This window comes from Echinops telfairi, unplaced genomic scaffold (genome assembly GCF_000313985.2).
Source record: "Echinops telfairi isolate 266 unplaced genomic scaffold, ASM31398v2 ScPeMD7_7;HRSCAF=31, whole genome shotgun sequence".
Classification (NCBI taxonomy): Eukaryota; Metazoa; Chordata; class Mammalia; order Afrosoricida; family Tenrecidae; genus Echinops; species Echinops telfairi.
In genome coordinates this window covers 3,688,571-3,702,916 of record NW_022103904.1, presented here as the reverse complement: position 1 = coordinate 3,702,916, position 14,346 = coordinate 3,688,571, and the positions used below count along the sequence as shown (strand labels likewise).

The following is a 14,346-nucleotide window of genomic DNA, read 5'->3' as shown; positions in this document are numbered from 1 at the left end:
TATTATCTTTTAATTAAATTTTCCATAAACTTTTGAATCCTCTTCATATAATCACACACAAATACAAAACTTTACAACGTACATTATTGGTACTAGGGAAAACAGGAGGAGAAGCATAACTGTCCCATCATAGGGAGTCGCATAAACAAATTTGTTCTTTTAGCTAGAATAACACAACTCAAAACCGAATCCACTGCTATTAAGCCCATGCTGCCTCATAACAATCTCAAACTCACTCAATTTTGATTCAAAAATATCCTAGAGGTGAGAGTAGAACTTCCCTGTGGATTTCTGAGACTGTAACACTTTACAGTCCCATCTTTCTCCAGAGGAGCAGCTTAGTGGGTTTGAACTGCTGACCTTGCAGTTAGCAGCCCAAGAAGAAATCCATTTAACACCAGGGATCCTTGAAGACTCTGAGCCACCAGATATAGGGATTCTGAGACTGTAAATCTTTAAGGGAGCACAGAATCTCATCTTTGTTCCACATCAAAGACTACAGAAGTAGACTAATAATCGGCAGGGATGGACTCATGCAATATATGTGGGAAAAGGGCTTTGTGGGAAAAGAAGCCTTTTATAAAATATAGCATGTACTATAGTAATTTATTGTATATTTAGAACTCTCCTAGGACATATAGTATATATTAACGAAAGTTTCCTTTATCACTTGGAAAGTTATGAATATTTTTACTTTTTCTCTTTGTTAATCTGTATTGCAGATATTCTTCTATAATGAATATGTTACTCTTAATACTCATTCTTCATGAAATCATTAACAATTTAATCAGGTCCTGTTCTAAGTTGCTGGAGGCACCGCAATAAAGAGAAATTAAATACAATGGAGACCCTAATTTGATGGAGGGCTACCGGGGTGGGTGTTGAGGAACAGACTTAGAAGAATTATTCACAGCATTATTGTTTTTGTTAACTGTTGTCACGAGTTTGCCCTCAACTCTGGGTGCCCCATGCACAACAAAATGAAACAATGCTTGGCCTTGTGTCATCGCCATGATGGATTAAAAATTAGACTGTTGAGATTCATAGAGTTCTCACTGGCTGCTTTCTGCAAGTCGCTCACCAGGCTTTCTTAGCCAGGTGTGGTGAAGGGAAATATACTACACTTGTGGCTTTCCTATCCATTATCACGGTAGCTCCCACCAAATGATTGGGTAGCACCATGCAAGCAGGGTCCGTGAAGCACTAATCGAAGGGATTCGTTGGGTTTGCCATGCCACTGAGCATTGAAGAATGAGCCATCTCCAAGGCAGAGAGAGAACATCCTGGGGCCATAGCGACAGACTAGTCACAGGTGCAGTTCATGAGAGTGTCAGACCCCTGCCTTGAGAGGCAGAGGCACCAGAAGCAGCAGATCAGAGGGGCCCTCCCATGGAGACCTCCAGGCAGAGTGACCGGCAGGCTTCCTGGCTTACAGAAGCAGAGGCCAAGTGGCCACTTGAATGGGAGGCTGAGGACCAGAGAGATACTTGACTAAAAGCTGAGGCCAGAGGAGCTGCTGTGGACAAAATCATTAATTGGGTATCATTCATGTTCCTTGATCCTGGATTGTGGTAACCTGTTAACTTCCCCCACTAAATCCCATAAGTACGAGTATTTTCTCTGTGGCCATTGTACTAGATTATCAGATCCAGAGAGAAGTGTAGTTCTGTGGAGGGACGGTTGGTGTCAGCATGTGCGACCTCTGCTTTGTGACAACTGGGCCTTGGGATGGTGTAGGCTGGGAGTCTCTCTCTCTCTGTGGAAGCAGGACAAGTTCAGATGTGGCATCCATGTCATCTCCTCTTTGTGAAACTCTACTGAAACCCGTTCAACATCACAGCAATGTGAAGACTCCCCTCATAGACAAATGGCAGCTGGGCATGAAGTTCATTGGCCAAGAATCAAGCATGAATGAAAGGCAAGACTACACTAACTCACCAATATCTTTAATTCATGGTGACCCCATGCACAAAAGAGTAAAATAATGCCCAGTCCCACCATGACCCACATAAAGTGTGTTAGATAGTAGTAGGTGCCTTGAAAGATAAGGCAGCATGGATTATTAAAGGGGAATAAAGTCTAAAATAGAGTGGTTAAGAGAGGTGTTATAAGTGACAGAGTGACACTGGAAGAAGACCATGTGGCTTTCTGGAGGAAAGACTTCCCAAGAAGAGTGAATAACATGAAAATACTAGGAAGCTAACTATACGTAGTGTATTGGAGGAGTATCAAGGTTAGAGTGAGGTCAAAGGTGGTTGAGAAATGAGATTCTTAGCATGTGTCCCTGAAAAATCATTTACTCTGAAAGAGACGGAGAAGCGTTGGAAAGTTCAGAGCACAGTAGTAGGCTGACTTGTCTTGCTGTAATCTAAATGAAGGGGGCAGATAGTCATATGACTGAGCATCAATCTTCGCCATCACCAATTGCTTGCTAGTTTGTTTGTTTGCGATATCAAAAGAAAACAGCTGAAGATGCATCCTACACCAAGCCTTCTTCATTAACATAATAAAGACAACCCATTCCCAACTGGAATTGTAACTAAAAGCAAAGAAACTAAATCTACAGTACATATTATTTTTTGGACACAACCCAAGCCATAACCACCCGGGGTTCAATCCTTGACCAATGCATTTTATATAGGACTATCACCCATCTGTCAATGGAGGACTAAGTATTACCAAGATGTTGAACAGGTTTCAGCGTGGCTTCTAGCGGAAAAACCACCATTATAGATCATACTGGTCCTAGCTGCAACTGATTGTAGGGGTGACAGCTGCAACATTTTGTTCCATGGTGCATGGGGTCACCATGAGTTGAAGGTCAACTCAATGATAGATAACAGCGTTAGACACCCAAATGAATGATCAAATAAGCAACTGGATATGCGTCCAGATTCAGCACTGAGGTGAGGTCTGGAGATGCACATTTGGAATCTTCAGTGAAGAAATGATATTTAAAGCCATGGCCTTCATGAGATCCCCAGGAGAGTGAGGATTGACAGAAGAGAAAGTGACAGAATGGAAAGCCAGAGCCCTGGAACATCCCACTACTATTGTTTCAAGAGAAAAGGAGAAATAGCCAAGGAGACTTAGAAGGCAAAGAAATGCATGAGATAGGAATAAATTAAATCAGAGGAGTGTAGTGCCCTGAAAGCCAGCTGAAGGAGAGATATGAAGATGGGGAAACATGACCAACAGTTAAATTAGGGCTGATTAAATAAAAGAAGAAGATCGGTTGATTAGGAATGTGAAGCTCATTGCTCTTGACCAGTGCAGTTTCCGTTCTGGTGGTCAGATGGTGGCTAAAGTGGGTTCAGGATAGCCTTTGAATACAGAATCTAGAATTAGCAATGATTTACTTTAAATGGAAGAGCAGAATGAGGTGTTAGATAGCAAGATCAAGAAATATGTTCTTTAGAAACGGGTAAAATAAAATAAACTCTAAAAGGAGAATTGAACATTTTTACTGGAAATGAGAAATATGAAACTGTTGCATTTATTCCAGGAAAAACAAACCACTAATTTGTGGAACATTTTCAGATCCTTGGGCACTTTTCCCTTGACCACCTCTAACCATCTTTAAGGTCAGAATCAAGAAAGAACAGTTCAAGGTTATTGGAGAGGAGTGAAACTCTTTTCAAAGCAGTGTGGGAATGACCTCTGGCTTCCATTTATACATTAGGCCCATAGCCTAGCAGCATCCTTCCTCTCTTTAGCTGACCTTCTTTGTCACTTCTTTGGTTCACTACCCTTATTACTGCCTCTTTCCACCTCTCCATTCCAGGATCACTCTCTGAAACACACAGTCCATAGACCTATTGGGTTAAGATTCTTAAAGCAAGCTTTATGTACATCCAAGAAAATCTTTTTATTGAAGATAAACTCAGTATTGAAAATCAACCTAGTTTGTTCTTTGAGGGTTAAGAACTCACAAACACTCAGAATCCCACAGGTATAAAAGAAAATGCTAGCTCTAGCCATTAAAAAATGAGAAGAAGCAGTATAGACACAAGAAGAGTTATTCTCTTGAAATTTTGATCCATGTTAAACCCATGACCTTCCAAAATAAAATAAAATTGTGGAGGACTTCATATTATATTTACAACTCTGATCTCCCAAGATTCACATTGAGGGTTTAAAATAAACCTTTATTGTGTTAAATATTCTAAGAGATCTAACCATAAATATGTATATGTATGTACATATGTATATGGGTATGAATATATATATATAAAGGTAACCCAGCCTCTCCTTTCTCTTGGTGACAATTTAGACTGAAGCCATTAGGTAGGGCTGTGCAAAGTAGGCTTCTGCTTGGCATGGCCTAGAGAGGGGAGCCCAAGGAGAGTGAAGATGGTATCAATGCAGAGCAGTCCTGGAACAAGGTATGAGAATCCAAGGGGGGTGAGATGGGTATCCAGACAGTAGGGACATCATGGAAGCTCAGTTATCTATGACAACTGAATAATGAAAGTCCGTAGTTCCCCACTGCTGGCTGGGAAGGAATTACAAAAATGTAAGGGAGAAGATGAGAATTTTTAGTACTGAATTAGAATTGGAGGTATCAGTGTAGATACCTTGATGAGTTTCCTAAATAAGATGGAGTGCCACAATAGCTCAACAATAGACTCAAACATGCCCACAATTATGGGTATGGCACAAGACTTGGCAATGTTTAATCATGTTGCATGAGGGTAAATATAAAAGTATTGCCACAAAATCATTGTTAAAACCTTTATTAAACCAAAACACCAAAATATGAAGCTATCATTTATGGGCACATCCTCTATCCTAGGTCTCTACACTTTTGAAGGCAGTGTTCCCATGTCTACTCCTTCCATGGAGAATTCGAAATTTTTTTATTTACACCACATCAACACAGGAATTTGAGAATCTTGAGGAACCCAAACATGTTTTTTAATAGTTTGGGGAGCAATAAGAAGACTAAAGGGCAAGAACAGAGCTGTGAGCAGCGGGGACAGTGCAGAGGTGTATAAAATTCCCCAATGAAATTCTCATAAGACATGAATTAGTTGGAGTTTTCTAGAGAAATAAAACCCGTGACTCATATATGCATAAAATGGAATTTTATATCATGAAAAATTTTGAAATCAAGAAAGAAGCTCAGCTGAGTCTATGCATCAGATACTAACTGTAGACCCTTCATCTGCTGACAGATGAAGCAGGAAGGCTAAGCGGGAATCTGAGAAATCACAGGTCAATGGATGCAATGTTGCATGGATCCAAGGTTGGCAGGGAACTAACAGCTCCCAGGGTGGACTTGTGGCACAGGACCCAGTCAAGTAGAAAGAAGGGCAAGAAAGAGACGGTTTCCATAGCATCTCTCATAAAAAGGCCACACCCTAAGGAGGTGTCATAAGTCCGTGACCTGACTGGTAAATTGACCTCCATCACTACCTTCACACAGGTACATCAAGTTGACATAAAATCTATCACAGGACACCTGTTCTGGTGAGAAGTAACGAGGATCTTAAGGAGCATGGTCTAACACACAACTATTGGTCTCTTCCTGTTCAGAGTGAAGTAGAATAGAGAAAACACAGTCTGATAAAAAAAATTTCTTGGTTGCCTTGGTTTTTAGGCCAGTTCCTGGGGTTATTTGGGGCACAGATTCATAAATGTGCATTGGATAGACCACATCAGTTCTAGTTTCTTATTTACAGTGTTTCACTATATTTTCAGCAATTAGCTTATTAATTTATCTCCTAGTTTTAAATATGAGAGGATTTCAGACCCACAAAATACAGGATAAGACAAAAAAAGTATTAAGAAAAGAAGTAAATGTAACGGGACTTCCATGGGCAACTGTTTATGGACCATGGTGGCAAATTGGTTATGAATTGAGCAGCTAATCATAAGGTTAGAGGTTCAAATCCACTAGTCCCTTTGCAGTTTTTAAAAGATTTGAATGTGTGGAAACCTGAAGGGGCAATTTTTCTCTGTCCTATAGGGTCATCATGAGCTACAATCAATTAAACGACAGTGGGTTTTTCTTTTTAGTATAGAAGGTTATATAATATATACAGAGACTACAAGTTGGGTACTACAAAGGCACTCTGTCACAAGGATTCCATATTTATTGTACAGTAACTTATTTCTGGTCCCTTTTAATAACAGATTTGAACTTCCTGCTATTCAGTTCCTAATAAAGGTGAAATGATACTTGGAGAAAATTCCAAGTTCATGTAATTTGAACAGTTCAAATAGATCTTTGGATCAGAGGACATCATGTGAGGTATAACCAAACTCACTGCCGCTGAGTCAATGTAGACTTGACTTAAATATTTCATATAACTCTAACTCTAACTCAGGCTAGTTCATACTGCATTTAACTATCCTGCATTTTTTTATGGACAAGCAGAGTGAAGAGTGGTATGTGGCATAGGTTGTATACCTCAAAAACTAAAACTGATAGGGGAAAACAGGTGCCAATTTGGGAATCAGCAGGTCAAATATATCCAGAAAAAAGTCTAACATTTGAGGCAACAACAACAACAAAAATGTGTTGGCCAGTAAAATCAGAGCTCTATGGAAACAATTATCCCAATGGCCTAGTGGACCATGCAAAAGTCAGTCTCCATTGCCCTGAGATGGTGAAGAACTAGATGGTGTCATGCTACCACAGCTCTAAAAGTGATCACAATGGAAGGTCCTGTATAGAATGGAAGGAAAACTTTGAGCAAAATTCAAAAGCACGAAAGAGACCAGGCTTTATTGTTGGCCTGAGATTGGTGGAATCCTCAAGGTATAGCTTAAGGTCACTTTTCAAGTCTGGAAGTTAACTCACCCCCATGGCTCAATTTTCAGGCAAACAATAGGCAGGTCTATCAGGGAAACAGCAATGCTTTGTGGGATAGTTAAGGTTTACTGTGCCAACATGGCCAATGAACCCATGTGGGATTAATTGAAGGGCAGAGAGCTAAAAGGATCGGTGAGCCTCGCCTTTCTTGTCTCTTGCTCTTTGATCATTGGGCCAGTGTGTGGCTGCCTTGCTTGTTCTGTGCCTCAATTTTCAAGCTACACTACCTGTGGGACACCTAACCTATGAACTATGTTGCTGTAATTTGAAGTTCCTTCAAGACCTGCTTCGCCACACTACTGGAATATACATCTCTTGAGCTGGGGACTATCGGACTCTGTCATCTGGCTGACTGTTGTTAACCTGCCTTGCTGTTTGCTGCCTGTGCCCGGATAGCCTGAATTGCTCTACAGAGGACTATCAAGCAGCCCTCAAAATTTGAAGGACTGCCAATGTCTCACAACTGTCTCATGGGAGTTAATTGCACTGAGCCATTTGGACGGCTTTATTTCTTATGTTATCTATCTATGCAAATATATATAAAATTATTAGTGTCCTGGTTTTGTTTCTTTAGAGAATCCTGTCTAACATAATTGGTACCAAGAGTGGGGTGGCTCAATCATTTCTAGGGGCTCAATATCCTCCTATTCTGGATCGTCAGCCCATATGTTCCCATCCCATGTTTCAGGGTCCCAACTTTTTCCTATCAATGCCCTTACCTTAGTACCAGACACTGCTCTAGATCTGCAATTCAGCTGATGTTGTAATTCAGCCACTCACATAATAAGACTCTGGACCTGGTTCTCAGCAATGTCAGCTCTATTACTAGAGGAGAGAAGGCTCTCCTTTGTAGCACAGGGGGAAGCTTTTCAGTCTGTTAGTCGGCACTTGAGGTGCACTTCTGAGGTTCTGAGACCATCCTCTCCTTAGTCACACTTTCCATTGTAAGGAGAACCAGCCAACCAGCTTCCCTATACTTGTCATCCTATCAAAACTGCTGGAAAATATCAAACATACGATCACCTAGAGCCTCTCCTTTAACCAGCACCTCAACTATCGGTGGTGATACTAACATAAAAGAGACCAGCCTTTATTGTTAGACTGAGACTGGTGGAATTTCCAACACTACAGCTTTAGGACACCTTTCAAGTCTGGAAGTTAACTCACCCGTATGGCTCAATTTTCAGACAAACAGTAGGCAGGTCTATAAGGGAAACAATAATGCTAGGAAAATATACACACCTTAGAATAACCAAATATTTGAGATAAAAAGGGCAGCATTCATTCAAGATCAAAATCAAGAAGGCATAGGAAGGAAGGCGTAATCGAAATGGGAAAGACAGGAAGAACATAGGATAAGCGATGTTACATTATGGGGATTGCAATCAATAGCATTACCAAAAACTGTATATGAATGGTTGAATGGCAAATTGTCTTTCTCTGTAAGCTGTCACCCAATTCACAATAAGGAGTTTACCAGAAAAAGGAAAATGATTTCTCATAGGAAAGTCCTTGCTACCCTCAAAAGAGTTGTGATAGAAACCAATCGTTCAATGCCACGTCCTTGACCTTTTTCTCACCAATGCAGTTTTCAATTTTCTTTTCACTTCTTCAAAATAAACCATTGCGATCTTCCTATGTACTTACAGAAATTCAAGAATTCCCCTTTGAGATCAAACAAACAAACAAACAAATTTAAACCAAACAGTTGTCAAACCTTCCGAATTGCCTTCTCTGTCTTAAATTTAACTGGCCCAGCCAATCCACTAGAAATGCAATTCTGTATAGATATAATATCCTATAGTAAAATTGTGACGGGCATTAGTTAGAACTTAAATAAGAATCTACCCGCTACTTAAAATATTTTCCACCTCTTAATGTGTACAAATTAAAATTCCCAAATACATAGGATTGGCTAGATTTACAAGATGTGACCTCAAATTTACAAATGCAAATTCTCTTCATCTCTGCTCACTCTACAACCACAGTTTTATTAGTTACAGCACCTTCTCTACCGTTTTGTAAGCAGGATTAGTCAGTCAGTGGTGACCAGACCGAGTTCACGCAGCATCTACATGGTTATTTATTAGTGAGTGTCCGCCAGTGGTTTCCAGCTCATGGAGATTTTAGGTTTTAGATGAGGGATGTTTCAAAAAAAGTCCTGGGAAAATTCCAGTATCTTAATTCCATTTTTGAAGCACCTTTCCCAATCTATAAGGAAAAGGTAGTTGTGTTTGAGCCCACTGTTGCCATCACTGTGTCAGTCCATCTAGCTGAAGGTTTTCCTCTTTATTTGCTGACCTTTTACTAAGTATGATGTCCTTTCCCAGGGCTTGATTTCTCCTGATAACATGTCCACAGTAAGCAGAATGAGGTCTCACTAGCCACGCTTCTCAATGTTTCTCCCATAAAGGTCAACATGTTGACTGAAATGTGAAATTAATCTTCCTGTTTTTTCTTCAGTCTTCCAAAAGTAGAACTTCTGACTTTAATCAAAGAGTCAGGAAAGACAGTTGAAAACAAAATAGTATCAATTACTAATATTTCCCATTCTCTGCTAAGACTTGTCTTATCTGAAGCTTATAAAGTTTTTTTAAAAAATCATTTTCATCATCTCAGGGGAAAGTGAGCCTGGAAAATCCTAGTCATTCTACAGTAACTATCAGTGGGATTTTCCATAACTATCAGGGTGCAAAATTACAATCTTAAGAAGTTGATCCAATTCTAAAGCTTAGTTCTCAACTTACTAATAAATATGAAGAGACAACCCATCCACATTTTCCTCTAATAATACCTGGTTTCTGAGCCAAATTGCTAATACCTGAAAAAAGTTTTTGAATTTGATCCAATGACTCAAAGAGCTTAAAAATGAATTTATATCCAAACCATTCTTTTCTACATTTGGCTTTGGGCCAGAGATGGGATTGTGAGTCAGAATCTCGCCAAGACATTAGAAAGAAGAGGAATAAAATTTACTTTTAAAAGTTAAACTGTAAAACCAACACTTAATTCATTAGGACAGAGAAATGAGAAATCACTATAAGGGGACAAAAGAGATTCTAGGCCAGCAGGGTGCAGCTATGACCCCCCAAAAGTATAATGTACATATCTATAGACTATATTAATCAATCACGGAGTCATAGAAAAAGGAGGGTGGTTATGTTCAGGGTGGAATGAGTGCTGTCCAATGGAGTTGGTGCAGCATGCAAACTCCAAACTCACTGCCACTGAGTCGATGCCAGCTCACAGCGACCCCATAGGACAGGATAGAACTGCCCTTATAAATTTTTGAGACTGTAACTCTCTACTGGAGTAGAAAGCCCCATCTTTCTCCTGGGGAGCAGGTGGTGGTTTCAAACTGCAGAACTTTCAGAAAGCAGCCCAATGTGTAATCAAAGGGGATTCTAATGTAAAGATGCATGCACTGTATCCTAGTTTAGTACCATGAGACAAAACCCTGATTTGACCTATCTTAGTCATGATAAACACGAGCATACTGTCTAGCCTCCAGTGGGAAATCATTAGATGTCTGTTCAGTGAATTTGAATTGTCCAACATTTTACTAGTTCAACAATCTCCTGATTATAATATGGCTCCCCACATATGTCTGTCTACAGGGAGAAAATAGCCTAGGATTTGAGAGTTCTGGTCCCTATGCCAGCTCAAGAACTCATTGAAATGAGTCCCTTCTCACTATTTCCATTGCTACAACCTGTTTTTCCACAAGTCTCCTAAGTCATGTTTTTGCTTCCACTTTGTTTCCTCTATTCTGCACCATGGATTTTGATGACTTTCATATGTATAGGTCAGCCACAGCATTTCACTGTTTAAAAAGCCTAAAAATGACTGGCCTGTGGTTCTCAGGACATACTCAGAATGTCTTTACTCTCCAAGATGGCACACATGCAGGCCAAGGAGACACCCACAACCTCCTGGACAATCCTTCCCTCAACACTTGCTCTGGTCAATTCAATCAGGTGCTCTGGGACACACCTTCCAAGAAGCTTGGATTGAGTGCCCATCACAAAGATACTCTCATCACCTCCCAGCTCACCCTTCATCCCATTGTATAGAGGTTGGTTAATTAGGTGTATCGGTGATTCGGCGGTAGAATTCTGGCCTCCCATGCTGGAGACTGAGGTTTGATTCCCAGCCAATGCACCTCATATGCAACCATCACCTGTCTTTCAGTTTGTCGTATTGTGGCTTGCATGTTGCTATGAGACTGGGCAGGTTTCAGCTGAGCTTCCAGACTAAGGCAGACTAGTGGGAAAGGCTTAGGAATATAATTCCAGTTAGGCAATGGTAATCCTATGAATCACAACAAAACGCTGTCTGATCCCCAGCCAATGTTGTCGGTGGTAAAGGATTGGGGAGCATTTTTTTCTGATGGCTCATGGGATAGCCATGAGTTGAAGCCAACATGATGATAACTAACAACGACCTCTCCATTATGACCTTCCTGAGCCCCGCGGCCCACTTGTGCACACACAGAGCCTGATCTGAATAGATGCTTCTTGAATGAGTAGATGCAGGAACGCATGAGTGGGTATGAGTGTTAGGTATCACAGGTGTCAAATAAGCCTAGCTCCCTCAAATTCCAACTGTGTGAGAATGCACTGGGAATGCTGTTCAATGTTCCTCAGTCACTGACTCAATATCTATAAAAAATACATTATTTTTAATACAAAATTAATACATCAAACGTTTTTGTTGTGCTGTGCAAACTAAATGGTACAGTGTGCATAAAGTCCTCAGCACCAAGCCTTATATATAAAATGCACTCAGGTGTTGACAGTTAATATTATGACAATGCTCTTCAAGGATTAACTGAAGCCATGCACATATTCAGAGTCCATCCAGAGGACCCTACTCCTTAGTGCTTCCTGAGCACCTATGGGTGGCTTTCATGATCTTACACTCTTCAATCTATGCTTTAGAAAGTTCCTTGTATTCATACTTTCTTCAAGCTGCCTAATACTTCAACAGAGGCTATTAGATGGAATGATATTATCAAGATTTGCTTTGTTCTAGAAATTTGAATGGGGCCCTTTGACCACAGCATTTACTTGTCATTGGAGCCATCCACCATGGGCATGCATATCACATCCCAGAATGATGCAAATACCATAAAGAGAGTGACCAACATAACTCTGAGCAGAATACACAGAAAATACTGCAGTGTGGTGAAAGAGACACGCGGTGATCCCAGAATAGAATTCAGATCCTAATCAGGTCAGGCACAAGAGGGTGTCCCTGTCATAAGAAGCCAGCAAAGATGAATTATCAGACCAGACAGTTAAAAAAGAAAGTATCACAACCCCATCTATCTAATAGCCATGCAGTCATTAAAAATGGGTAAGGGGTCAGCTTCATGAACTTGGAAATAACAGCATGTGAGGGACCATGTTCAATGAAACAGAGACAGGAAATCCATGCGTATGCTTTTTGTTCACAGTGTGTAAACCTTGCTTGTAAAACTTTAAGAGAGTAGACCAAAACGTTAACAGTTGTAACAGGGTGATGATGGGTTTGTGAGTACTCTATTTTCCCTTTATCGATTTCCCACACCTTGGGTGTTGTATTATTTTAACATGCGAATGTACACACACTTAGAGTCTCAAAAAAACCCCAAAAAACAGCGTGCCTCCCTGGCAGTTGGTCCTGGAAGAGACAAGATAGTGGATGAGACACGCCCTACCTGAAGGGGGCTCTGGCTGCAGCTGCCTGACTCAGCATGCCCGGCCAGCGGGCCTCCAGTGGGAACGCCCTACCAAGCCACCTTTATTTCTGAGGTCCTTGAGGTCACTGTCCCACCCAGGGCCGCCAGCTGGCCACCCTCAGTGAGCTAAGTTCTCCTCCCTAGCGCCTGACCCAGCTGCCCTATGCGACTACTCAAGCTTCTTTGGGAGCAGGGTGGAGCTGGGAGGCACCCGGACACCCACTGGTAGCGCAGGGGCTGGAAAGGGACCCAGATCCCCGCGCCCCCTGCCTGCAACCCCCGCCCTCCCCAACCGGGGTTCCCCGTGGGTGCGTGCGTGCGTACCTCTTGCAGGGGATGAGCGCCTTCCTCTCGTCCAGCACCCTGACCCGCTGGTTGAGCGCATCGTAGGAGACCAGCGCACGGTTGTTGCGGCCGCTGCTCTGCATGTACAGCACCTGGCGCCCCTCCCACTGCTGTGGCGCCTGACAAGGCTGCGGCACTCCTGGGGAGCCCCCGGCTCCAGGCCATGCCGCCCCCAGCTGGCCAAGGCCGCCGAGCGTCCAGATCCAGAGGCCACCCAGCAGCCAGGCCGCCAGGGACCCCCGGGCCACGCAGAGGCCAGTGTCAGCTCGCATCTTGGGCTCGCTCTTGGAACCCTAATGAAGCCCCGGCTTGGGTGGCCTCCGCCCTGGGCTCACCGCACAGTTTGGGCCCAGTGGATTCCGGTGCCAGCGGTGCCCTGGCAGCTATGGGGATCAGGACACCCGAGGCCCAGCGCCTGCCGGGACTGCAGTTCGGGAAGCTCCACTGAATCGCCTGGAAGCTATTTCTGCCTTGGCTGCTGCCTGCAATAGCTTCTGTGTGTACTCTCTGCTGCCAACAGGAAGTGCAGTGGCAAGGATGCCCCTTGCATTCTGAAGGGCACGGAGTTTTAAAGGGGCGGCGAGGGGAGTGCTGAGAAGGGCGGCGTTTGCCCATGAACTGCAGTGTTGAGCAGGTATTCACACAATGGGCGAAAATTTCAAGGTCCGGGTTGAGAAAGCAGCGCTGCTGTGCTGTCTGTGCCCTCTTCCCAAACTTGCAGTGTTCTGCGTGCCAATTGAAAGTGGAAGCAGGACGCGATCCTGAAGAAATGATACCAACCATTCATTATGGCCACTTCCCAGCCTCCACCCCAAGATAGGGGAAGGGCATAGAACTCTGAAACCCACAAGTCCTCAAAGCGGCACTCCCTACCAGAAAGGGTTATATGATCGGCTTATAACCCCCCCACCCAGGGGGACAAACAACAGAAAAGTGGGTGAAGGGAGGCAGGGATCGGTAGAAGACGACAGGAAAACGATTTTTATAAATTATCAACAATTCATGAAGGAGGGGGAAAAACGAGGAGCTGATACCAAGGGCTCAAGTAGATAGAAAATGTTTTGAAAATGATGATGGCAACATATGTACAAATGTGAGTGATACAATTGATGGAAGTATGGATTGTGATGAGTTGTAAGAGCCCCCAATAAAATGATTTTTTTTAAAAAAGCTGTACTCCCAAGACACTGCTCCTCTCCTCTGTGTCTTGGTAATACCAGGAGCCTACAGTTTATGTGGAAGGAGGATGAGGTTTCCTTACTCTGGTAAAGAGCGTTACAGTCTCGGAAACCCACAGGGGCAGTTCTACCTTGTTCTATAGTCGCTATGAGTCAGCATGAGCTTAATGGCACTGAGTTTACTTTGAGAGGTTTCTGTGTCTGAGAGCTTCACTTCTTCAAGCAGAAAGTGAAAGCTCGTGCTATGTTTGTCATTTTAGGATCTGTAACACTGAATCAAG

The 14,346-nt window shown here is 42.5% G+C and overlaps 1 protein-coding gene across 1 annotated transcript in view; it reads right to left on the bottom strand.

The window, feature by feature from the left end:
* Positions 1–13,391, bottom strand: part of EPDR1 (ependymin related 1) — a 32,966-nt gene extending 19,575 nt beyond the window's left edge. The window contains exon 1 of the mRNA XM_004708157.4: positions 12,867–13,391. Coding sequence (XP_004708214.4) covers positions 12,867–13,159 — 293 coding nt within the window. The 5' untranslated portion in view covers positions 13,160–13,391. The remainder of the gene's footprint in view (positions 1–12,866) is intronic.
* Between the last annotated feature and the right edge of the window lie 955 nt (positions 13,392–14,346).